This window comes from Oncorhynchus kisutch, linkage group LG6 (assembly GCF_002021735.2).
Source record: "Oncorhynchus kisutch isolate 150728-3 linkage group LG6, Okis_V2, whole genome shotgun sequence".
Classification (NCBI taxonomy): domain Eukaryota; kingdom Metazoa; phylum Chordata; class Actinopteri; order Salmoniformes; family Salmonidae; genus Oncorhynchus; species Oncorhynchus kisutch.
Window position 1 is genome coordinate 62,068,366 of NC_034179.2, and position 25,205 is coordinate 62,093,570.

General features: G+C 44.5%; 2 protein-coding genes across 3 annotated transcripts in view; one reads left to right on the plus strand and one right to left on the minus strand.

Annotated features, from left to right (window-relative positions):
* The window catches only part of doc2a (double C2-like domains, alpha), a 51,352-nt gene extending 30,135 nt beyond the window's left edge, over positions 1-21,217 (plus strand). The window contains exons 2-11 of one of the 2 annotated variants that reach the window (XM_031827104.1): positions 1,652-1,983; positions 2,572-2,651; positions 3,424-3,498; positions 3,848-3,957; positions 8,546-8,672; positions 8,971-9,030; positions 15,047-15,240; positions 17,087-17,168; positions 19,155-19,251; positions 19,403-21,217. In XM_031827104.1, the coding sequence (XP_031682964.1) occupies positions 1,656-1,983; positions 2,572-2,651; positions 3,424-3,498; positions 3,848-3,957; positions 8,546-8,672; positions 8,971-9,030; positions 15,047-15,240; positions 17,087-17,168; positions 19,155-19,251; positions 19,403-19,539 (1,290 nt within the window). In that variant the 5' untranslated portion in view covers positions 1,652-1,655 and the 3' untranslated portion in view covers positions 19,540-21,217. Of the gene's footprint in view, positions 1-1,651; positions 1,984-2,571; positions 2,652-3,423; positions 3,499-3,847; positions 3,958-8,545; positions 8,673-8,970; positions 9,031-15,043; positions 15,241-17,086; positions 17,169-19,154; positions 19,252-19,402 lie in introns of both variants that reach the window. The other variant, XM_031827103.1, reaches the window with a different exon arrangement.
* Positions 21,218-21,645: 428 nt separating this feature from the next.
* Positions 21,646-25,106, minus strand: LOC109893131 (zinc finger and SCAN domain-containing protein 2). Its single transcript, XM_020486192.2, has 2 exons — positions 24,790-25,106; positions 21,646-24,465 (listed from the first exon to the last, which is right to left on the minus strand). Exons 1-2 carry the CDS (start codon positions 24,980-24,982, stop codon positions 23,276-23,278), a joined length of 1,383 nt encoding a protein of 460 aa, XP_020341781.1. The 5' UTR covers positions 24,983-25,106; the 3' UTR covers positions 21,646-23,275.
* Positions 25,107-25,205: the final 99 nt, after the last annotated feature.

A 25,205-nucleotide genomic window follows, 5' to 3' on the forward strand; every position in this document is an offset into this window, starting at 1 on the left:
CCATGTTTTTGACATGAAGGATATAATATGTTACTATTGCAATGATAACAAGACCATTTTGAAATGATTGCGATTTTTTAAAATTCTTTTTGCCAAATAAATACTTTATACACAAACAAAAATTCCAGAATTATACCCCAAAAATATCTTGTTAAGATATTATCCCTAGTGAATAACAAGAATAACATCTTCCTGAATCCTTATAATGAAATTTTTTTCAGAGTGAAAACAATTGCACTAGAATTTTTGTAATTCTTTTCTAGATATGTTTTGAATGTTTTAGTATTTTCTTGTTAATACCTGTGTTTTGTTTTGTTAGACATGTTTGATGTAGCAATGTAAGTTGTTGATTTTTGTATTATGAATTTTAAAATAGTAACATTTAAAAAAAAAAAAAAGTAGTGTGGGGTTGTCATTATTAGTGTGGTAATGTTATAATTAATGGCTGCGGTGTGGTGAGGATAGCATTAGTGTGGTGATGTCATTCTTACATTAGTGTGGTAATGACATCCTTAGTGTGGTAATGTCAAAATCCAATCAAATTTCATTTGTCACATAACCATGGTTAGCAGATGTTAATGCGAGTGTAGCGAAATGCTTGTGCTTCTAGTTCCGACAGTGCAGTAATATCTAACAAGTAATCGAACAATTCCCCAACAACTACCTAATACACACAAATCTAAAGGGGTGAATGAGAATGTGTACATGTAAGTATATGGATGAGCGATGGCCGAGCGGCATAGGCAAGGTGCAGTAGGTGGTATAAAATACAGTATATACATATGATATGAGTAATGTAAGATATGTAAACATTATTAAAGTGGAATTATTAAAGTGGCATTATGTCATCGTTAGTGTGGTGATGTCATCATCAGTGGTTGTAGTGTAGAAATGTCTTCATTTGCAGTGCTCCCCTGTCTCTGTCTCTCTCGCTCTCTACTAGTCACTATGACACGTCTCCTGTCACCTGTCACTCTCCTGCCATGCCGACCGCTCTGATACTTGACAGACTGATGCTGGACGACCTGATGTGTGTTGACAACCGTGTGGGTTTGTGTCAGTGCCTGTCTCTCTCTCTCTCTCTCTCTCTCTCTCTCTCTGTGTGTGTGTGTGTGTGTGTGTGTGTGTGTGTGTGTGTGTGTGTGTGTGTGTGTGTGTGTGTGTGTGTGTGTGTGTGTGTGTGTGTGTGTGTGTGTGTGTGTGTGTGTGTGTGTGTGTAGGTGTGCGAGTTAAAATGTGTCAGTCTCTAGCCCATCACAGCAAAGGTAAATTATTTCCATTAATTGTGTTGCTTGAAACACCAGTTTGGACCTTGAAACCATGTTAAGCATATTTAACACACACAGTCTAATTGTCTTTAATGAAATACACTCTTCTCTCTCCCCCCCACTCTGATCCACCCCCTCTCTCCACACACTCCGCTCTCTCATCTCCTTCTCTCCAACTCTTCTCACTGCCATCCCCTTTCTCTCTTCCCACACTCCTCTCTTGTTTCCTCTCTCTTCCCACTTCTCTCTCTCATTCTCCCTCTCCTCCTGTACTTTGCTCTTCCTCACCCTCTGTCACTCTCTTCCCATTCTCCCCACTCTTCTCTTTCATCCCCTATCTCTCACCCCACATTCCTCTCCCCCCCCCCCCCTCTCCATTTCAGCTCTATGACGTTGCGTAAAGGAAAGAAACTCAGCATCACCATCCAGGAACACATGGCCATTGACGTCTGCCCAGGCCCCATCCGACCTATCAGAACTATCTCCGCCTACTTTCCCCGCCTGTCTCCCACCTCTGAGCCCCTCTCCCCCAAACCCACTGGCTCCCCATGGGTCCTCAGTCCTGGGGGAGCGGCCAGCGAGATGGGGGGTGGCGGTAGAGGAGGACTCTTGACGCCATTGCTCCCGGGGGCGATGGGAGGGGGCGGGTCTTTGTCGTTACAGAGCAGCATGGACACGTCTGTGGAGATCAACAGTTCTGACAGTGATGACTGCAGTGAGTCCAGGGTTTGGCGTGTTGTTGAGTGTGTTTGTGTGTGTGGGGTTGGGTGTGGAGTGTGTGTGTGCCCATAAGTGTGTGTGTGTGTGTGTGTGTGTGTGTGTGCACTCATAAATGTGATTTACATCCCATATAAATGCATAGTGCTGTTGTGACATCTATATGTAATGTCTTTAGCATGTGTGTACTTTCAGATTGTGGAAGTCAGTGTGATGTCCTTTTCATACAGTCATTGGTTGGTTTCAAAGCCTTTTGTGAGTCCATTCTGTGGCTTCCATTGTGATTCCAGGTATGTTGCAATAGCCTGGTCCAAGATCAGTGTGTACTGTCTTGCCAACTCCTATGGTCATTGTCACATCAAACATGGCTGGACACTATTGATTGGTTGATTGATTGATTGGTTCATTGATAAAGGTACCTTGCCTACTTTTGCTGCCGAGTTGTATTACTTATGTGACTCACCCACCCTAGGTCATTGATATGGGGGTTTTCACAATTGCAGGACATGTACCGTAGGAGTGATGGTGTTTGTTTCTGACTCATGCTACTGGTTTTTAACCATTCCACTGGTTGTCTCCCATACAGCTGCTTTGGGAACACTGGAGTTTGACCTGCGGTACGAGCGAGCCTCCAGTAAGCTACACTGCACTATCCTCAGGGCCAAGGTAACCTCACAGATACTGTTCACTCACTTTCTATCTGCCCTTTGGCTCAATCCCAAATCGAGCCCTAGACCCTGCGCCCTATGCCCTTTTGGAGATCTGAGAGAATGTGACAGATGCAAGACATATGTTAATAGCTCCATCGTGCCCTCTGATACCAATCAAATCCTCTCAGATCTCCAGAAGTGCATAGGGCGCAGGGTCTAGGGGTCGATTTGGGATTGGGCCACTCCGGCATCCATGGATGTCACTTACCCTACCATCACACATTTGTAGAATTTCTGCATTCCATTCCAGAAAAAGAGGGTCTAGTGAAGTAAATGAATGAAGGCAGTCATAGGGGAGCATTAAAGGGATAGTTCACCCTAAAATATGCAGGCCTCAATCATCCCAAATGAAAGGGAACTAATTAGACTCAGCTTGACTTCTGACTAACTTTAATGTGGAGATGAATGGTCCCATTTACATGAATGCATTTCAGTTTTCAGTGAATAACTTATGCTGGATGGGTCCTACTCTTAGAACAGAACATCAATAATGCAAATATAATGTTTAAAACAAAGACAGGGGCGCTGCTAGGGTGAAACTATATAGGGCACTACTTTTGACCAGGGCCCAGAGGGCTCTGGTCAGAAGTAGTGCACCAAATAGGGAATAGGGTGCCATTTCAGAAGCAGCCTTCATGTTTGCCTGCCTCTTGGCCCTCTTTCGTTGTTCAGCCTCTCTTTCTCTTTCTTTCTTTCTCTGTTTTCTTGTCTGCCTTTCCTCTTTTCAGGGTCTGAAGCCTATGGATTTTAACGGCCTAGCAGACCCCTATGTCAAACTGCACCTTCTTCCCGGGGCCTGCAAGGTGAGCCATGTAATTATGGGATCTGATACTGATACAGGTGCAGCTATGTTGTCTTCCCCTCTAATGTGTTAGAATGGAATCAATGTCTCTGAACTCTATTGGTTAATTTTGTTGACACTACTGAATACTTTTCCCCTTCCTCTCTTTAAAAAACATTTCCTTCATTCCTTTATTTCTCTCTCTCCCTCCCTCTCTCTCTCTGCATCTCTCAAATCAGATGTATTTATATAGCCCTTCTCACATCAGCTGATATCTCAAAGTGCTGTACAGAAACCCAGCCTGAAACCCCAAACAGCAAGCAATGCAGGTGTAGAAGCACCTCTCTCTATTCACTGTCTCTCTCTTTCAGGCTAACAAGTTGAAGACAAAGATAGTGCGGAATACTCTGAATCCGGTGTGGAATGAAATGCTTACCTATGTTGGGATCACAGAGGAGGACATGCATAGGAAGACACTCAGGTGTGTGTGTGTGTGTGTGTGTGTGTGTGTGTGTGTGTGTGTGTGTGTGTGTGTGTGTGTGTGTGTGTGTGTGTGTGTGTGTGTGTGTGTGTGTGTGTGTGTGTGTGTGTGTGTGTGTGTGTGTGTGTGTGTGTGTGTGTGTGTGTGTGTGCGTGCGAGCGTGTGTGCGCATGTGTGTGTGCGTGCGTGCGTGTGTGTGCGTGCATACATACATTTCAGTTGTATGTACAGACTGGGATCTTCTAGGATTCATTTGACAGCATTAAGGGGTTTACCACAACAGTCAAGGGCTTCATCAATAAGTGCATAGACAATGTCTAGTTACCACTTACAAGGAATGGGATACGGACATTGACGCGTACAAGAAAGCCTGCTTACGACCTCTGACGAGACATCAAAGAGGCAAAGGGACAATATAGGAGGAAGGTGGAATCCTACTACACCGGCGACGATGCTCGTCGTATGTGGCAGGGCTTGCAGACGATATCTGATTACAAAAGGAAACACAACCATGAGAACTCCCAAACGAGCAAAATGCCTTTTATGCTCGCTTCGAGGAATATAACACTGTGCCTTGCGTGAAAGTCCCTGTTTTTCCGGACGTCTGTGTGATCTCGCTCTCTGTGGCCGATGTGAGCAAAAACTTTTAAACAAGTTAACAATCACAAGGCCGTGATTGGGAATGCAGAAAGTAGCCCACTTTTTCAGAATTCACCCAAATAACACTACTACAATTTTAAAACATGGACAGGATATAGCAGAGATACTTTTGAGGCGATGGGACACTCCATTGGAATCGTGTTAACGCTCACTGTGTACGTTGCCCATGCGTCGTCAATGGGTCATTGTGCTGTGCAGTGCATTCTGGGCTATTCTGAGACAAGGACGGCTCTCCTTCAAGGAGTGAATGGGAGTCAATGGGTCACTTAGCTCCAAAACCCAGCATTAGCATGAATTTTGTGAACAAAAAAGTACAACATTCCAAATCTTTTCCCGAGACGTGAGATAATTACCTTGATCTCTGTAGTAATCGTATAGCTTTGGAAATTGAGGCAAATAGGCGTTTTTCTCGACTCATACTCTGACTTTGAGAAGGGATTGCATGACGATTAGCTTATTAGCACCCGGGGGACACAGCATGTCAACGTGAACACGATTGGTTGAGAGTCTGCTGGGTTGATAGTCTCTCTCTCTCTCGCATTCACTGCCCATTGGGATTCCTATCTTCTCCTTTCTCTAATATCTCTGGACATAGTACTACAAGAACCAGTCCTGCCCAACCTAAGTACAGGGGGTCCTTAAACTGGATCTCTTTCCTCCATTGGAAAAGATTATAAGACTGTCCCACTTTAGCTACTCCATGCTGTCTTACTTTAGCTCTGTAGTTGGTAAAGGGGACAACTAAATAAATGAATGAATTACTAAATTGACACATAATATTGGCAACTTCTTTTTTCTATATTTTGATGCACTAGTACCTAGTACCTAGTATGCACGTTCACAGTTTGGCACTGTGCATTATTTATGACATCTTTATAACCTTAAAACAGAAAAAAGTGATGTCACTGATCTTACTGTGTGCTTCGCAGGGTGAGCTTCCTGTGTGAGGCTTGCTGTGCCCCCTGTCTGTGACATCACACCAATGAAGTTATGTGATTTTCATTGTGTGGTTTCTCTGCAAGGGCTTAGTAACAATCATTTAGATTTTCTCCCGTCAGACCAATAAATAAATAAGTCAGGATCAAGCTGTCCCAGGTTATATGATGTCCCACTCTTTCCGAATTCACCCTACATAATATATAGGCTAGCTAAATTACATAAGGACAAGAGGAACACACTGACATTTACCTTTGGCAATGATAGGAAAGTGTGGGTGTTTAAAACACAAATATGTCAACAAAGAAACACAACGTAAACACATTAACATTAAGCTCTGTGACCATACATATTTCAATTTTAAATTATCAAAATTCAGGTAGTGAAGGCAGTGTGTATGTGTGTGTGTGTGCGCGCACTTGCCTTATCTAGCAAGCAAGTGTTGTTTCTCTGAAAATACGTCTCTTCCTGTCAACGGCTTTGATAGTGGCTGCATGGCAAATGGCACCCTATTCCCTATATAGTACACTACTTTTGGCCAGCGCCCTTAGGTCTCTGGTCAAAGGTAGTGCACTGAAGGAAGTAGGATGCCGTTTGGGATGCAAGACGGTGTGTCGTATATTTAGCCAGAATAATTCCGCCTGTCGCCCATGGTAATATCCTCTTGAATTACGTTATGGCACTCTCAGAGCCACTCGGAAGCTTCTCCTGAGGAGAAGAGCAGAACACTGCTGCACTCCGGTTCATCCCGTGATTATCCACGGTAAATTACCTGTGTGTGCCCACAACACACTGCAAATTAGCCGTATCCCCAGGCAACACCTGATTCCCGGCCGACCTTTAAAACTTTGCTGGGGTTGGGCCATTTTCTTGTCATGAAAGCGAGAGTGAGAAAGTAATTTAGTGGTTTATCTCTCGAGCTCTGTGTGTGTGTGTGTGTGTGTGTGTGTGTGTGTGTGTGTGTGTGTGTGTGTGTGTGTGTGTGTGTGTGTGTGTGTGTGTGTATGTGTGTGTGTGTTCGCATGCTTGTGTGTACGTGCACATGTATGTGTGTGTGTGTGTATGTTCAGGTATCGTTCTGGGAGAGTGAGCGCTGGTTTGAACTTGAGCAACACATTGCCCTTTGAACAGGCCCACCTCAAAGAGTTGCCAATTCCATTCTCATCCCATTAATAAATAATACATTTGCATTTCATTCTGGGCTGATTCCTCTCCTGCATCAAACTGTCACACAGAGGTCCATCCCAGTCTGAACATTATCCCCCCCCACACTCTCCTGGGTGGGTGGTGTACAGGCCTAGGGTTGTTTTCTCTCCTGGGTGGGTGGTGTACAGGCCTAGGGTTGTTTTCTCTCCTGGGTGGGTGGTGTATAGGCCTAGGGTTGTTTTCTCTCCTGGGTGGGTGGTGTACAGGCCTAGGGTTGTTTTCTCTCCTGGGTGGGTGGTGTACAGGCCTAGGGTTGTTTTCTCTCCTGGGTGGGTGGTGTATAGGCCTAGGGTTGTTTTCTCTCCTGGGTGGGTGGTGTATAGGCCTAGGGTTGTTTTCTCTCCTGGGTGGGTGGTGTATAGGCCTAGGGTTGTTTTCTCTCCTGGGTGGGTGGTGTATAGGCCTAGGGTTGTTTTCTCTCCTGGGTGGGTGGTGTATAGGCCTAGGGTTGGGGCTGACTATGGACCTATAGGTGCAGTGTAGCCAACAGGTGAAGGGACTGCCTAGTAAACTACCTGCTGGAGCAGGCAGAAATGGCAGTGTGGAAGACCAGGACACATGAGATGCAGGGGTCGGGATCTGCATGATTCAATACATCTTTCCAACAATTGTTTAGAGACAGATTATTTCAAGTATAATTCATTACATCACAATTCCAGTGGGTCAGAAGTTTACATACACTAAGTTGACTGTGCCTTTAAACAGCTTGGAAAATTCCAGAAAATTATGTCATGGCTTTAGAAGCTTCTGATAGGCTAATTGACATCATTTGAGTCAATTGGAAGTGTACCTGTATCAATATCCACAGTAAAAGGAGTCATAACATAACCTGAAAGGCCGCTCAGCAAAGAAGAAGCCACTGCTCCAAAACCACCCATAAAAGCCAGACTACGGTTTGCAACTGCACATGGGGACAAAGATCGTACCTTTTGGAGAAATGTCCTCTGGTCTGATAATGACCATCGTTATGTTTGGAGGAAAAAGGGGGAGGCTTGCATCACGTGGGTGGCAGCATCATGTTATGAGGGTGCTTTACTGCAGGAGGGACTGGTGTACTTCACAAAATAGATGGCATCATGAGGGAGAAAAATGATGTGGATATATTGAAGCAACATCTCAAGACATCAGTCAGTTAAAGCTTGGTCAAAAACGGGTCTTCCAAATGAACAATGACCTACTTCCAAAGTTGTGGCAAAATGGCTTAAGGATAACAAAGTCAAGGTATTTTAGTGGCCATCACAAAGCCCTGACCTCAATCCTATAGAACATTTGTGGGCAGAACTGAAAAAGCATGTGTGAGCAAGGAGGCCTACAAACCTGACTCAGTTACACCAGCTCTGTCAGGAGGAATGGGCCAAAATTCACCCAACGTATTGTGGAAAGCTTGTGGAAGGCTTCCCGAAACATTTGAATCAAGTTAAACAATTTAAAGGCAATGCTACCAAATACTAATTGAGTGTATGTAAACTTCTGACCCACTGGGAATGTGATGAAAGAAATAAAAGCTGAAATAAATCATTCTCTCTGCTATTATTCTGACATTTCACATTCTTAATATAAAGTGGTGCTTCTAACTGACAGGGAATTTTACTAGGATTAAATGTCAGGAATTGTGAAAAACTGAGTTTAAATCTTTTTGTCTAAGGTGTATGTCAACTTTAGACTTCAACTGTATCTAGGTCCATTATAATGAAGTACATGTTGTGTTTTTAATTATGTAAATATTGGGCTAGTAAAGGTGTTGATGAAATAAACCTCTCTCTCGCTCTCTTTCTCCCTGTTGCAGGTTGTCAGTGTGTGATGAGGATAAGTTGACTCATAATGAGTTCATCGGGGAGTCTCGGGTTCCCCTGAAGCGCGTCAAGCCAGACCAGACCAAACACTTCCACACCTGTCTGGAACACCCACCCCCAGTATGAGACCCGACACACACATGCATGCACACACGTACCCGCACACCCTCACCCTCAAACACACACACACACACACACACACACACACACACACACACACACACACACACACACACACACACACACACACACACACACACACACACACACACACACACACACACACACACACACACACACACACACACACACACACACACACACACTTCTCTCATCTGCAATCCCTTGAGTTATAGCTTCATTGGACAGAGATGCACAAAGAAGAAATAAGCTCAATTTCTTCCTCTTCTTTCCCCAGCTTCCCTCTCCAACCACCATGGGGACAGCCCTCCGAGGAATCTCCTGCTACTTAAGAGAGGTGCTTTCCCCCTTTCCTTCCTCCCTCCTTCTCTCTCTCTCCTTGTCGCTCCCTCCCGCTCTCTCTTTCTCTGTCAATCTTTTCCCGCCGCCCCCTTTCTGTCTCCATATCTCTCAACCCTCTCCTTGTCTCTCTCTCTCGCTCTCTCTCTCTCTCCCGCACGCTCTCTCTCCATTTCTCTCCCTCCTTCTCACCCCTAACCAGGGCCAATTAGCAAAGCTTTAACATTCTAAATTAAAGAGCACATCAGATGTGAGGGTTTGAGCACCTCAGTAAACTAACTGGCTTCTGTTTATCAAATTTCTTTCTCTCTCTAATGATCTAAATTAGAATTTCAATAGGAGCCACTTAGTGCAGACTGATTATAAGTCATTATCAACCTTATTTTCATCCTTAGTTACTTAGATACTTAAAGATGGGAGGAGAGGGGAGAGATAATGGAGAACAGAACAGAGTATGAATATGATCAATTCCGGTAGTTTAAAAAAAATGCTAAATGTATCCAGAACACAAGGCATAGGAAAGGGCCAACAACTCAGGCTGGTAATCAGTTTATAAGCATCACATTTTGAAGCTTCGGCAAAGAGATATGCCCCAGCTAGCACCTAACGTTCTGAGAACCATCTGTTTTTTAGAGGTTGGTGAAAGCGTGGTTATTATTGTTCTATGGTTATTTTGCATACAACTTTCCCACAACTTTTTGGGAATGGTCGCAGGATAGTTGGCTTTGGAACATTCTCAGCACATTTAAGGTACTTGACAAAAAAAAAAATCTTGGTATTTCATTACTTTAGCAGAACGTTTCCCAAAAGTTCAAACATGGTTACTTTTAATGTCATGTTCTAGGAATGTTCTCCAACTGGTTTGACATTGGGAATGTTCTCAAATAGTTCAGAGAATATTCAAAAAAGCTAAGTTCTTCTGTAGTTATTTCAGTGCTTCAGCATAACGTTTCCTACATGTTTCCTCGTGGTTCTATTTAATGTCATGTTCTCAAATGGTTCCAAGAACGTTAAGAAAACATTCCGTAAAATACCACAACAAAACTTTAGTAATGTTCAGAGAACGTTCTAAGACTGTTATATGAAAAAACATATACATTCCGTTCTCAGCATCAACAAAACTCTTTCTATCCTCTATCTTGTTAACTGTGTTGGCCATGCACACTATTTGGCCACACCTGATCTTAATGAGTGCTTGTTTCCTTTGAATAGACTAAATAGACTATTCTGTTTGAATAGACTCAAATGAACAGCTTTGTATAAGTAAAAATACATGGTTTGCTAACTCCATCTTGGTGGCGCAGTGGACTAATTTTATGGATAGAAAACATAAAATGATATGTTTGAATCTCACATGTCACAATAGAAATGTGTTTGCATGCTTAAGGAAATTCATTTCCATGTGTACTTTGAGAAATACAAAAAATGAACCCAAAATAAGATAGCAGTGTTAGTGCAAGTTTTAAGGAAGTTATTAAAAAACCTCCATATAGCAAATCATTTCCATTCTTAGAGCATTAAATAAAACCTCAAGGACTCAAAAACTTTCAAGGAATCAGATTAAAACGTTTTCAGAACTTCCCTGCAACCTAAAAATAAACATTCCCAGAACTGGCAAAATGTTCAGTTCTGTTCTCAGAAGGCTAAAAAAAAACATTGTCTTACCAGTCAGGAAATGTGTGGTTTCGTTCACACAACTAATGTGAAACCAAAAAAATACGTTCCCACAACTTCCAAGGAACCAAATGTGCTAGCTAGGGCATCACAGTTATTAACGCCTAAATCAATACACTGCATCAGCGGTACACCTGCAGCACATAGTCCGCAATAGAATAAATAGCTGTCCAAATGCATGTGAATGAAGTAGGTAAATAAGAGATGGTGTCAGACAGACAACTCTCTGAGGGGAGTTAAGACTGGAGACTTAGTCCAATGGTTTTTGGAAGGAGGGATCAAAGCAAGAGAGAGAAAAAGAAAGGAAACGGAGAGAGGCTGAAAAGAAAGTGGGAGTTTTGTGTCTCGATTGTCTTGGACTGCTCTTAATTCACATAGATTGGATGGAGGCCAGTCATGTGTGTGTTCTTGTGTGCGTTCTTGCGTGCGTGCGCTTGCGCATGTGTGTACAGCTGTGTGTGCGCACTTGTGTATGTGTGTGTGGCCATGAGGGTCGTGATGGATGGCCATCTGTGGTTTAATCAGATACATCTGAATATGCAAGCTAGCTAGCACAGTGCCTCAGACAGACAGCCATTTGCATTCCTGTCCAGCCCACCTGACCTGCATGACTCTATGTGTTTACCTGATCATTAGTGGAGGTGTGTGTGTGTGTGTGTGTGTGTGTGTGTGTGTGTGTGTGTGTGTGTGTGTGTGTGTGTGTGTGTGTGTGTGTGTGTGTGTGTGTGTGTGTGTGTGTGTGTGTGTGTGTGTGTGTGTGTGTGCGTGTGCGTGTGTGCACTTGTGTGAGTGTGTGTGTTCTCCCATTTGAAAGGTTTTAGTCATGCACAATGCCAGACACCGGGCGACGTTTTGAGTGTTGTTGCTGAGACCTCTCCTCCCAAACTAGCTGTCAGCAAACGCCAAGCACACATACAGCACCTAAATTCAGAATGGAGGAAATAAATAACAATTCTCTCCCATCTACACACAGTACCCCTTAATGAAAAACTGAAAACATGTTTTTAGAAACAGACTGCCGAGAGCTGGCCGTCCGACCAAACTGAGCAACCGGGCAAGAAGGACTACTCTGACAGAACTATAGAGTTCCTTGGCTGAGAAGGAAGGACAACAGACTCTGCAGCACTTCGCCAATCTGGGCTTAATGGGAGAGTGGCCAGACGGAAGCCACTCCTGAGACAAAGGCACATGACAGCACGCCTGGAGTTTGCAAAAAGGCACATGAAAGCATTAGGAAAAATAGTTTGTAGATTGATGAGCCAAAATGTAACTATTTGGCCTGAATGCAAAGTGCTGTCTGGAGAAAACCAGGCACAGCTCTTCATCCGTGTAACACCACCCCTACCGTGAAGCATGGTGGTGGCGGCATCATGCTATGAGGATGCTTTTCAGCGGCAGGGACTGGGTGACTGGTGAGGATAGAGGGAACAATGAATGGAGCAAAATACAGGCAAAACCTTGTTGAGAACTTGCTTCAGACTGCAAACTACCTTAAGACTGGGACAAAGATTTATGTTCCAACAGGACAATGAGCCCAAGCATACAGTTAAAACAATGCTGGAATGGCTTCAGAACAAAAATGGGAAAGTCCTTGAGTGGCCCAGCCAAAGCTCAGACTTGAATCCCATTGAAAATCGGTGGAAGACTTAAAATTGCTGTTCACCGCTACTCCCCCAGAAAATCTGCAAGGAAGAATGGGTGAAAATCCCCAATTCCAGATGTGCAAACCTGATACAGATATACTCAAAACGATTCGAAGCTGTAATCGCCGTCAAATATGCTTCTACAAAGTATTGACTCAGGGGTGTGAACACTTATGTAAATTATAGAGATATTTCTGTATTTAATTTTCAATCGATTTGCTACAATTTCGAAAAACATGTTTTCACTTTGTCATTATGGGTATTGTGTGTGAAATAAAATATATTTCATTCATTTTGAATTCAGACTGTAACACAAACAAATGTGGAATAAGTCAAGAGGTATAACTACTTTCTGAAGGCACTGTATGTCCTATGTGAACCTTCGTTCAAATCGTTATACTGTGGCAGAACCAATGTCAAACGAATCAGGTAGCATTGAATAGAGTTCTATGCTGCCTACACACTAATTGCGCGCAATCTCCTGACAAAGACAGAAACAGTGAAGAAACGGATTTGCAATAGAAAAACAAAATTGTAGTACCTTGCTTACATTTCGTTTACTGTCCATGTTAAGCCTTCATGGTCAGTGTTGAGTCATGGTGACCTTGTGTCTCTCTGTCTCTGTCTCGCTCTCGGTCTTGTCTCAGGTCGATCTGTCATTTTGTGATTGTTGTTTTTGACTCAGCGTGCGCTCATTACTGGGCTGGCTCGCTCTGTTACAATACAATTACTGTAGTGGAGCTTCAACCAACCAGGAGAAACACCAGAGGCACTGCCTGGAGGGATGGAAGGAGAGAGAGAGAGAGAGGGAGGGAGGGAGCGAAAGGGAGGAAGTGAGAGGGCGAGAGGGGGGGTGGAAAGGGTGGATGGAGAGAGGGAGAGGGGGAGAAGGAGGGAGATGAAGGGAGATGAGCAGCAATGTAGAGGGCTGGAGGATTGGAGAGATATACTGAATTTTCCACCAGTAAATTCAATTTTTTATTTTTTATGTGGAGTTTCATCTACTATTTCTTTCAAAAGTCCGCCCACCATCTACTGAAATACACAACCTTCTTGGTCCGAAGCACCACCAACCAGATCCCGTGACAAATATTTCAAATGTCGGCCACCACTATCTCCAGCTCCCACATTTGCAAAATCAATCTCTTGGTTCAAATGAAATAGCCTGCGCCCGTCTGAATCCAAAACCACTTTCAAAGAGTCCACTCCCATCCTGACAAGCAAATGCTAGCAAGCAGCTGATCTATTCCAGGTGAGCGGTCTCAAGACCGCTTGCACAGCAGCAAAGACAGAAACTTCCCAGTCAGAAATCGTGTTGTTCTCAGAACTTCAGAAGTGAGCAGGTGACAGTGAAGGGAGGGAATTCCTGGAGATGTTTTCTAGAATGGCTGGGGCCTTTCAACTAACTAGAGATCGCTGGTTAAACTGACAGCTAGCCTCCGCATCCTGTCTGGGTTAGATTGACGTTTGCTTAACGTCACAGGGGCCGAGTGCACTGAATCTATTTGCAGAGGAGAGCGTAGGGCCCGGCTCGACCCTTAGTCAGAAGGTAAGGGTCCTTGGTTTTCACAGCAATGTGGATGAATGGGCACTCGCTCTGTCCCTGACTCCCTGTTAACTCATTACCATTGAAATAGAACTTTGGCTACCTCGGAAATGTCTAAACATTGCTCTAGCTGGCTTCAAGGATTTTTGAAAATAGAATGGGGTTTTACTTTAGAAACACGACATGCAAAGGCATTGATTTTAACATTTGATTAGGATGGAACAAGCCTGCATACTGAGAGAATTAGAGAGAGAGAGAGAGAGAGGGAGAGGAAATTCAATGTTCCGACTGCTATCAACGGAGGATCCATCATAATGAGGACGTGTGTGTGTGTGTGTGTGTGTGTGTGTGTGTGTGTGTGTGTGTGTGTGTGTGTGTGTGTGTGTGTGTGTGTGTGTGTGTGTGTGTGTGTGTGTGTGTGTGTGTGTGTGTGTGTGTGTGTGTGTGTGTGTGAGACAGTATGATGGTGAGGAACATAAAGACAGTGGTGTGAGCCAAACAGTGGGTGGGTGAGAGTGGGCGAGCATTCGTTCAGAGGACAGAGAGAGAGAGAGAGAGACGAAGGGAAGGGAGCCAGGCTTATACTATTGATCTACTCGTCTCCCCTCTCTGTCTGTCTGGGTGGAGGGGGGGGGGGTCTTTCTATCTACATTCACGACACGTCAGATGTATCTAGTAATTGACCTTTCATAGTGATGAGGGTTAATTCATTAACACTGCGTGTGGGGTAACTGTGGGTTTGGTGCTCGTCTACTGGTTGAGTTGTGCTATGCTGCTGCTATGTTGCTCATTACTGTAGAGTGGAGAGTATTTTGCCATCCTCCTAAATACAAGTCCTGTATTCACTACTCATAACAAGCAGCCTACTGTACTCATATAGGCTATCACCAGGACATTAGTCTCACGTTGCCATACCTCTAAAATCACGTCGTTGTCACGTCTCCTGAAGCCTGGTTCGCGACGAGGCTACCAGGACTAGCTCACATATCAAACTTGTGTCCCTTCATCCTCCTCCTACCCACCTTCTAACCTTGTCTGACGAATCCTTTACTCAGAGAAGAAGAGAGGAGGCGAAGGAAAGAGTCAAACCTGCTGCCCTTTTCCTCTTTCAACCCTTACCTCCCCTTCTTTTTTCTTCCCTCTTCAAGCAGTGGGAGAACGAGCAGCTCCACAGTCTGGAGGAGAGGGGGCGGGTGCTCCTCTCCCTGCAGTTCCTTCCCCCGCTAGACGAGGGCGATGGAGGAGGAGGGGGACGGAGAGGAGAAGGATTGTGTGTCGGGGTGCAGCGCTGCGCTCACCTGGCCGCCATGGACGTCAACGGCTTCTCAGACCCCTACGTCAAAACGTAAGCGTGTGTGTGTGTGTGTGAGTGTGTGTGTGTGAGTGTGTCCATGTCAAAAACTATACAAATCAGACATGAGTTGTTACATATAGTCATTACAGGCATTAAAGGCATTGCAGCTACGGCTATATCTGTTCGACTTAACCTCTGGATCATTTAGCTATTTGATTTGGGATTTTAGGACCCCTTCAGGTATCCTCCAAAAATCAACCAAAAAATGTATGTAAAATATGGAATTTGGCCTTTAACCCCCTTATCACTCTGCTTCCATTCATTTGTATGGGTTACCTTCAGACGAGTCCTGTGACACAGAGATGACAATCGTGTTCATCACAAAATGTTACAACCCCCCCCCCCCCCCGACCGACTTTGACTTTATTTCATTTTTTTATTCTTAAACATCCGTTCTCCTTTCCATCCTAATATCTTCATAAAGCACTCAACAATGTCTGACTAGAAGGATAGTTTTACTTAAGCTTTAGGCCTTTCCTATTCAAGCCAAGCAGGAATTAAGGAAGCTGGAGATTGAGAGGAGGGCCATAAATGACAAGTTAACAGTATAATATATCAAACGCAGCAAAGTCTTAGTGTCAAGAAAATTGGATGAGATGGGTGGTGAGCCAGTCGTAAATGAGCCCAAATGCAGACAGAAGTAAAGTGTTTAAACCATTTGGCTGGCAGCATTGAAAATCAAAAAGAGAGAGAAAGAGCGACATATAGGGCATGGGGAACTGGGTTTTCAGATGAAAGGAAAGTTGGAATAGGTTAAAGAGTGAAGAGAGGAATGAATATGGGTAGGAGAGACTACCTGGGCCTAGTTCCATTAGGATTCCTTTCACCTTCTCCTAACTCCTTCCTTTTTGGCATTGGTTGGTCGGGAAATCAATACAGTGTCCTGTTGGAAGGCTAGCTGGAGCATCACTGTGTTACTTGAATCTAGACCAATCCACTGTCCAGTTCTATCACATTTGGAAGCACCAGGGGAGCCAGGAGACTGAAATTGAATGGGGCTCAAGAAGACCATCACTCACTTCAATTGGTCTAGGTGTGATAAAGAGAAAGGAATAGAGCAGGTCTGTTTCTTCCATCCTCCATGTTCCTCTTAATTGTATTCCATGTGTCATCTGTTTAAGTCAAATGTTCCAAAGCATTTAATTCCTCCCAAGGCAAAATGGCACAGGAACAGACGAGAGCTCAGTTCACTATCGCCCGCCCCCGCACACACACTCTGTCACACACACATGCATAGACTCTGTCACACACACACTCGCACACACGCGCACACACGTGCACACACACACGCACGCACACACACACACACACACACACACACACACACACACACACACACACACACACACACACACACACACACACACACACACACACACACACACACACACACACACACACACATTGTCACCCACACTCTCTCACACAGATCAAAGCTAAGTCTCTCACTGTGCATGTGACAGTGTGTGTGTACATGTGTGTGTGTGTGTGTGTGTGTGTGTGTGTGTGTGTGTGTGTGTGTGTGTGTGTGTGTGTGTGTGTGTGTGTGTGTGTGTGTGTGTGTGTGTGTGTGTGTGTGTGTGTGTGTGTGTGTGTGTGTGTGTGCTACCCACTGTTTAGGAAGCGTATCAAACTTTTATCAGCAGTCAGTGGGATGTCACCACAAAAGGCCTGAGAGACATACCTGTGTGCATGCATTTGAGGGATTGTTTGTGCGTCAATCTATGACACCCCTGTGACACCCTCTATTTCCCCTTTCTCACTCCCCTAACCCTCTGTCTCTCCCCTCTCTCACCCACCCCTCTCTCTCCTCCTCCTCTATCTCTCACCCTTTCAGATATCTGAAGCCCGACACACAGAAGAAATCCAAACACAAAACGGCTGTGATTAAAAAGACCCTTAACCCTGAATTCAATGAGGTATACCCCTGCTGGGTCTCCAGGCGAGACTGGCACCTCATGTGCTAGGCATGTAGTGTGTTTTGGCGTATGCTCTACCAGTCCTCTCTCTGGAGGGGGTCAATGTTAATGGCAATGCTAATGAGATGTCCAGTCCAATATCCCACACTCTCCTCATCTGTCATCCTCTCTCTCAGTCTCTCTGTCTCTATCTCGCTCTCTCTTCTAGTATACAGTATTCATCACCTCTTCTACCCTCTCCCTTTTCATAGGAAAATCTCTCCTTCCTCCTCATTCTCTCTCTATCAGCACTACATCCCATTTCCTCTGAATTGAATTATAACTAGGGATGCACGATATATCGGTAAGCATATCGGAATCGGACGATATTAGCTAAAAATGCCAACATCGGCATCGGCCCGATGTCTAGTTTAACACTGATGTGCAAACCGATGTCAAAGCTGACGTGCATACCTATATAACGTAGGTAGATGACGTGCATACCTATATAACTTAGGTAGATGACGTAATGACGCCGCAAAAAAATATAGCACTACACGTGCAACACAGCATTCCTAACCTAGTCCACAATGTCTGCTGTGTGGACCGAGCAGTCAACAAGCCGAGCAGTCATTTGAAAGAGTAAGAACATTTCAGCGATACAACTCAAAGGCGAAATCCATTAACGCCATAATAATGGAATTCATTGCCCTTGACAATCAACCATTCTCTGTCGTGGATGATGTTGGCTTTCGCCGACTGGTCGAGCACCTCGAGCCCCGGTACACACTAACAAGTAGGTGCTATTTTTTCAGATGTTGCCCTACTGGAGTTACACAGTATTGTTGAAACGCACATCCATGAGCTACTTGCTATGGGCGTCACTGCTATTAGCCTCACGACTGACATTTGGACCAGCGATGTCAGCCCCATGAGCTTGCTGAGTCTGACAGCCCAGTGGGTTGACGAGGATTTCGTATTGAGTTAAGCCGTATTGCACACTCAAGAATGTGCTGGTTCTCATACCGCTGCTGCCACTTCAATGGGATTTGAGAACATGTTTGAAACTTGGAAACATGAACACACTCCCAGCGCCATTCCAACAGCTGACTCAAGAAATAAGCTCATCAACTGCGCCTGCAGCAGACGTGATACCCTCTGTCATGGCATTGAAACGCCTGCTCAACAAAACTGCCGACACAGACCGTGTGGTTAACTTGGAAAAGTACTCTACTAGAGACTGTGAACAAAGTGACTCGGTGGCATTCTCTCTAAGACTCTTCACTGTGTCGTCACCATGCTCGATGCGAGGTACAAGGAACCGCTACTTCGATGCAGACAAGAAACAGGGTTTACGTGAAATGTTACAGACACAGCTGGACAAGATGGAAACGGACACAGTAACAGTGCCCACCGAGGAAGAGAGGCCACGGACAGACAGGGCTGAAACTTCACTGCTTGACATGGATGATGAAATCCTTTTTGAGAATTAAACAAATGAACAACGAAACAGCACAGCAAGTAAGTGAAAGAAATAGGTTTTGATTATGTTTCGCTGGTAATGGGGACATACGTAAATGCCACCAAAATAACTTTGTCAGTGTGTGTGTTTCAACTATTTAACTGTTCTAGAATGGTTAAAAGGCCGCAAAAAAATGCAGTATCGGTTATCGGTATCTGTTTATTTTTTGACAAGGGAAATATTGGATGTCATATCGGTGCATCCCTAATTATAACAATGGATCATAATTTGCAATCGTCTGAACACTAAGCATATCAGTAATGTCTTTCCTTGGCTCTCTCATCGCTATATGTCTTCCCCCCCTTCCTCTCTCCTCCCTCTCTCCCCTGCTCATTCTACAGTGTGGGCATTGGGATCAGTTTGCCCTTCACAAATCCTAACTTTAGTAATTAAGGTGGAAACACTAAAGCTGACCATAGATCAGTGTCCAGTAGCAACCTCCTCCTACTCAATGGGCTCTCCTGTCGTTCCCTTGCACCCTACAGGAGTTCTTTTATGAGATCTCCATGCCAGAGCTGTCCAATAAGACTCTGGAGGTCACTGTCTGGGACTACGACTTGGGGCGCTCCAATGACTTCATAGGTGAGACTCTTCACTTTGTACACATACGCACGCAAACACACAGAGCGAGAGAGACACATCCCTATGCCCAGAGGGCACATCCCTATGAGAAGCATTGGGACATTGAACTCCTGAAAGGTTCCCATGGTGACACTGTTTAACATGTTTACAGGTGGAGTGTGCCTGAGCTGTCACTCACAGGGAGACACCCTCCGTCATTGGATGGACTGCCTTAAGAACAAGGGTCAGAGGGTGGAGCGCTGGCACGTACTGACCAATGAGCTCCCAAGATCCGTAAGTCATGAGTAAGGCCACACCTCTACTAAGACACAAGGCTCAGTCACAATTCTTCACCCTTCTCCCTTTGTTGCACACTTCCAGTCTTTAATATGTCAACGGTGGAAACTCCCTCAAGGCAGGTGTGGAGAATTGGGATACAGACCAAATCATCCCTCTTCCCACCTACCACCTAGGAATTCCTAGAGATCTGAGAGGATTGGATAGATCAAAAATACTGAGGAAATTCCACCTAGCTTATCAGAACGCAAGGGGGAAGCCATGACCGTATTGATCTGGATCCACTTTAAACCTTTCAGATCTACTGTAGTGCCTAGGTGGTAGGGGGTATGGGTTGATTTGGAACTCAGTGAACATGAACCATATCTAGGCTCTCTCTAGAGCCCTGTTTACACCTGGTTCAAACATGCGTCCCTCTTCCTGATATTTTCCTGATCTTGTCTGTTTACACTTAGAAGATCTGATCACAATCAGATAGCAATGCGTCTTTTAATCATCTACACCTGTCTAAACATGTGGGCACAATCCAAATGTTGACAGGATTAGGACAAAGGACACATGTTAGCACCAGGTATAAATGGGGATGACTTGCCACAGGATGGGATGCACTACCTGTATGTTTCAATGTCTATAAGGGTGATTCAAACCAACACACCATAACACACCATGGAGAAAATGCATGCTGACTATAAGTCATTTACACTACAAGGCCTGGATGTTATTAAGCACAACTCCTTCATGCTATGGAATAAACTGGTGGTGGTGGTGATGATCCCTTCAAGTTAGATGAGAGTTTCTTTGATTATTTCAATCAGCTGAGTAGTGCTCGGGCAAAAACCAAAATGTGCACCCCTTGGGGTCCAGAGGACCGAGTTTGGGAAACGCTGGGTTTAGATGGAGATGTTTGCGAGTGGGATAGGGAATGCGGTTCTGGTTGCCTTACGGCCTCTTGTCACTAATGTTGACATACACAACTCAACATCATACCTCCAATTTTATCAGATTTCATCTGCACGTTTTAGTCTACGGGCTCTTTTACTTCTCTTGTTCAGCTGATTTGATTGATTTCCATATCTTTCATGGTTATTTTTTAACAACAAATTGATGTCTATGTTGGTAATAATATGCCTATGCTACACAAATACCGGCACACAAATATCTAACATCAGATATCCTGTTTGTGTTGTTGACATTTTAACCCAAATGGAGCCCTATTCCCTACATAACCCTATGGGCCTTGGTCAAAAGTAGTCCACTACATAGGGAATAGGGGGCCATTTGGAACGAACACATTCACTTGCATCCAAAACATGACATACACTGATAATATTATGACTACAGAAGTTCTTCCATGTTGTTGCATGATGCAATACAGTATTGACAAAAACAAGTTGTCCCCTTCCTAATATAACTATCCCCAGCCCCCCCAAAAAGTATTTGATCAAATAAGTATTATTATTATTACTTGATTTATTATTGAGGTGATTTCCCTGTATTGCTATTTTTGTTTTCTGTCATGTTTCTTATATTTGTCTCTTAATGCACGACTGAATGTGTGAATGTGGGTTTTTACTGACGTTTCAATGGCTGTATACAATTATCTTGTTGTGCTTTTAACAATTGTTGTTCTTACATTTATATCAGGTGTTTTGTGTACAATATGAAAATACATTCGGAATGCACTACTGTATAAGTCTGACTTGGTTTCTATTTTGTGAGATGGCTTACCTGAGGGAAATGCAGTAGTCACTCAGTGCTACTGAACAGTAAAATAGCTCACGTTTACCCCCTGGTGGTTCAATGAATACATTACACATTCTCAAGCGTTAGTAATTTAGCTGACGCCCTGACCATGTTAAACGGTCCTTGCTATCCGCCATTCTTGGGATGTACCAACTCTGACATTACCTCATTGAAGTTTAAATTTACAATGGTTACAATTAGTTAAGGGTTAAAGTTAGGGTTATGGGTTGGGGACGTCCCAAGGATCCCGGGTAGCACTAACTTTTCAACTTCCCAGAACAAGTATCAAGCAAGAATCAATAAGACACTGCTGTTTTTTTATGTGACAAACTTTTAAATTAAAGGCAACTGGAAACATGAATAAAACAGCACACATTTAAAAAATAAACCCATTTATTGTACATTAGGCTCTGAACTATCAGCGTCACATTAAGTCTGAGCACTTGCTATGAGAGACCATGATGAGACTCTAATGAAGGCATCCTAAGCCGGTTTGTGTCTCTCTAAATAAAATCCTCAGTTCAGTGCAGACAAGGGGTGCTCAATTTCCTTTAATTTTCCTGGATAGTCACCTTATGAAGTGTCCTGGGGTAAGGAATGTGGTTTTGGACTCCTAAACCACACAAGTACAACTCCAGTCCTTAGATTCTGCACTGCAGTGTCAGTGGGTTTCGGGTTCCTGCTTTTTACATAATTAATCAGTGTTTGTTATTGGACAAGTTCAAATAGTTTCACTTCATTTCCGTTTTATGCCAAGTCAACATGACCCCGGTTTTTCTTGCAGGTCTAGATCCTAAAAACATATATATTTTTTTAAGATCAAAAACAAGCAGACACTGACTGTGGCTCTCAAGGAATTGTGTTCGACACCAGTGTCTTCAACCTATGGTTCATCATCTGCAGTTTCCAAGGACAGTAGGCTCCACCCCCCGAGTCACAAGCAGGAAGTGGATCAATACTACAACACAGCAAAAGTAAATAACCTCCCTGTAACAGACTGACAGACAGGGCCCCGCTGCCCTTTGGACGGGCTGGTGCACAAACACACATACAGTAAGTTAAAACACACACGCACAGTAATAAAAAATTTAAAAAAGTCTACACACACACTTGCTGCTTGCTTAAGGTAGTTCATCACATCTGATGATGACTTCAACTACTCCTTGTGGGATCGCTGATGACTGCATTATCAGAAGCGGGATGCACACCGTCTGCCACAGACAGAGTACACAAAGACCTGTCCCCTTGAAGCCGGTGCAGCCACGGTCATACACACCCCTCCATATGTATTTGGACAGTGAAGCTAAAATAAAATGTGTCTCTTATACTCCAGCATTTTGGATCAGAGATTTTCCCACGTGTCCGTTTTACCGTTTAGAAATGAAAGCATTTTTGTGGTATCCAATTGTGTTCCATTACGGCAACTCCCCAACGGGCTAAGGAGAGGTGAGGATCGGACAAACACGCTGCTTCTTATTAACACCCGGAAGTCAGCCGGACCAATGTGTTGGAGGGGGACACCGTTCAATTGACGACCCTAGTCAGCTTGCAGGCGCCCATTCCGCCACGCGAAGACGCTAGAGCAAGTTAAGACTAGGAATCCCCTGCCAACCCTACCCTCCCCTAACCCGGACAGTGCTAGGCCAATTGTGCACTGCCCTTGGAACTCCCGGTCACGTCAGGCTGTAGTGACGCCCCTCTGCACGCCGGGTGAAGTGCCTTAGCAGGATGCGCCACTCGGGAGCTCCGTGGCAAAGAAAAATATCTAAAGGCTTTATATAGCGCTACTTAAATGCTTTTACAAATCATAATTATATGTCATAATCTATAAATGGTTTATTAACTTACATTTGGCAATCAAATCTACAGTGGGAATTGTTATGTCACCCTTTATACACCACTTATAGTATATGACATAGGCTTATAGATCATTTGTGAAGCATTTATATAGCGCTTATAAAGCCTTTATGTATGCTATAAAAAGTCTTTATAGGTTGTACTGCCCTCACCCAATGTCCGACACATGAGTCCTGATGTGTTTGGTCAGCTTAGCTGCCTCACTGAAAGCCTTGCCACACAGGCTGCAGGTGTGGGCCCCGCCTCCGGCAGGCCGCATTCCATTGTGAACGCGCTGGTGCTTCCTACACGTGTAGGCGTCCTTGAAGCTCATGCCGCAGACAGGGCAGCCGTACAGCCGCAGCTCCGTGTGAACGCGCCGGTGGTTCCTCAGTGTGCCATCGTTGTTGAATCGCTTGCCACACAGTGCACAAACGTACGGCTTCTCTCCTGTGTGAATGCGGAGGTGGATCTTGAGGCGTGACACGTGGCTGAATATCTTACCACACTGAGGGCACGGGTGGGACTTCTGATCCCCCCTGTTGTTTGTTTGTTGTTGACCCCTGTTGTTTGTGGACCTGTTTATTTGTTGATGACCCCTATTTGTTGACCTATTTGTTTGTGGTTGACGTCTGGTTTGACCCGGATAGAACAGGGAGGTCAAGGGACCTACGGTACTGGTGGTGTCCCCGAAGTCTAGTTCTGGCCCTGTTGTTACACAACCATCGCTGCCAATCTGACGGAAAAAGCCATCTGGGATCATGGCCGCACTAGCTGATACCAGGTCATTTGGGACGCCCGAGGCAGAGGCACCATACCTGCTGCTGTCTGCAACCACTGATTCCAGGTCAGCGCTCAGGTCTGAAACAGTGTACCTGGTTTCAACAGTGGCTGGTCCAGGGTCCGAACTGGGGTTTAGTTCACCACACCCCATCTGAGCAGATACTGACCCCAGGTCAGTAGGGATAGTATCACTAGGCTCTGTTTTGATGCCCTCAGAGTTATAGTGTAAAACCACTCTGTCCACGGGGCATGATGTGCTGCTGAAGGGATTTGCAGAGGGAAGCAGAAGCTGGTCGTCTTCTTCGTCCAAGTCCCTTTTCACGGACGCTGAAGTCAATGGAGCTACTACTGGGGTAGTAGCTGATGTATCGGTCTGTTGTGAGGACAGGGTATGTGGAGAGTTACACAGACTCTTCCACTCGGTGCACTCTGTGGGTAGCTGGCTATGTGTGGCAGGCATCTTATCCTGGTTCATTACCATGTGGTTCTGGGTCTGTGTAGACTCAAGGTCTGGACCCTGGTCGGAACTCCACTGGTGCTGCCCAGACATAGAGAGAGAAACAGGCCTGGTCGAGACTGGATGGACAGACCAACAAACAGACAGAAAAGAGAGAGAAATCAGCTTGATTCCATTCACACAACTACAGAAGCAACGATCCAAACATGAGTTTACAGGCATTTTGTAGGATGAGCTTGCTTGGGTAATGTAATCTACTGGGCTTTAGACTGTCCAAATGCCCCATATCACAATATTCTAGAAAAACCTGCATCCTCTCCCCTTTATCTACACGCAGTGAAATAATTGACAGATGAAAACAGTATAGGCAACAGAGGTCATCTGGCTTTCACTTGTTCTCAGATGAGTGCAGACAATAGACGAAGAGCCATTGGCATCGTCACCTGCTGAACATTCCGTTCCCGTGTCGAGTCCAACTTCTCGTAACCTTCGTTTTAGTACTTCATTCTCTCTCTTCGTACGGGCAGTCTCCTCCTCGAATTCTGACACTGTCCCCCCGACCACCTCCAGTATCTCATCTACAGCCACCATTAACCGCTCGGTGAGGTAAGCATTCAAAAGCTGTAGTTTAGTCATTTTCTAGAAATGTAGCCTGCCCAAAATATTTGTTAAAATCCACTGAAAGCCTACTAATAACGACCCAAGCTAGACTGTTTTGTAAACATATCCGCGGAATCATTCACTTCCGGGTTATTTGACTCTACCGACGCTACCGTAATTCGTGAAAAAGGGGAGGCAAGAGTTTTATTAAAGGGATTTTCCACTTAAATATGTTAGGTTTGCACCCTTATTAGTGTGT

Excerpts from the sequence above, each read along its gene's own strand:
- LOC109893131 (XM_020486192.2), bottom strand. The coding sequence starts at position 24,982 with ATGACTAAACTACAGCTTTTGAATGCTTACCTCACCGAGCGGTTAATG. Across the intron at positions 24,466-24,789 it reads GGGAACGGAATGTTCAGCAG|TCTCGACCAGGCCTGTTTCT; the intron begins GTGACGATGCCA and ends CTGTCCATCCAG.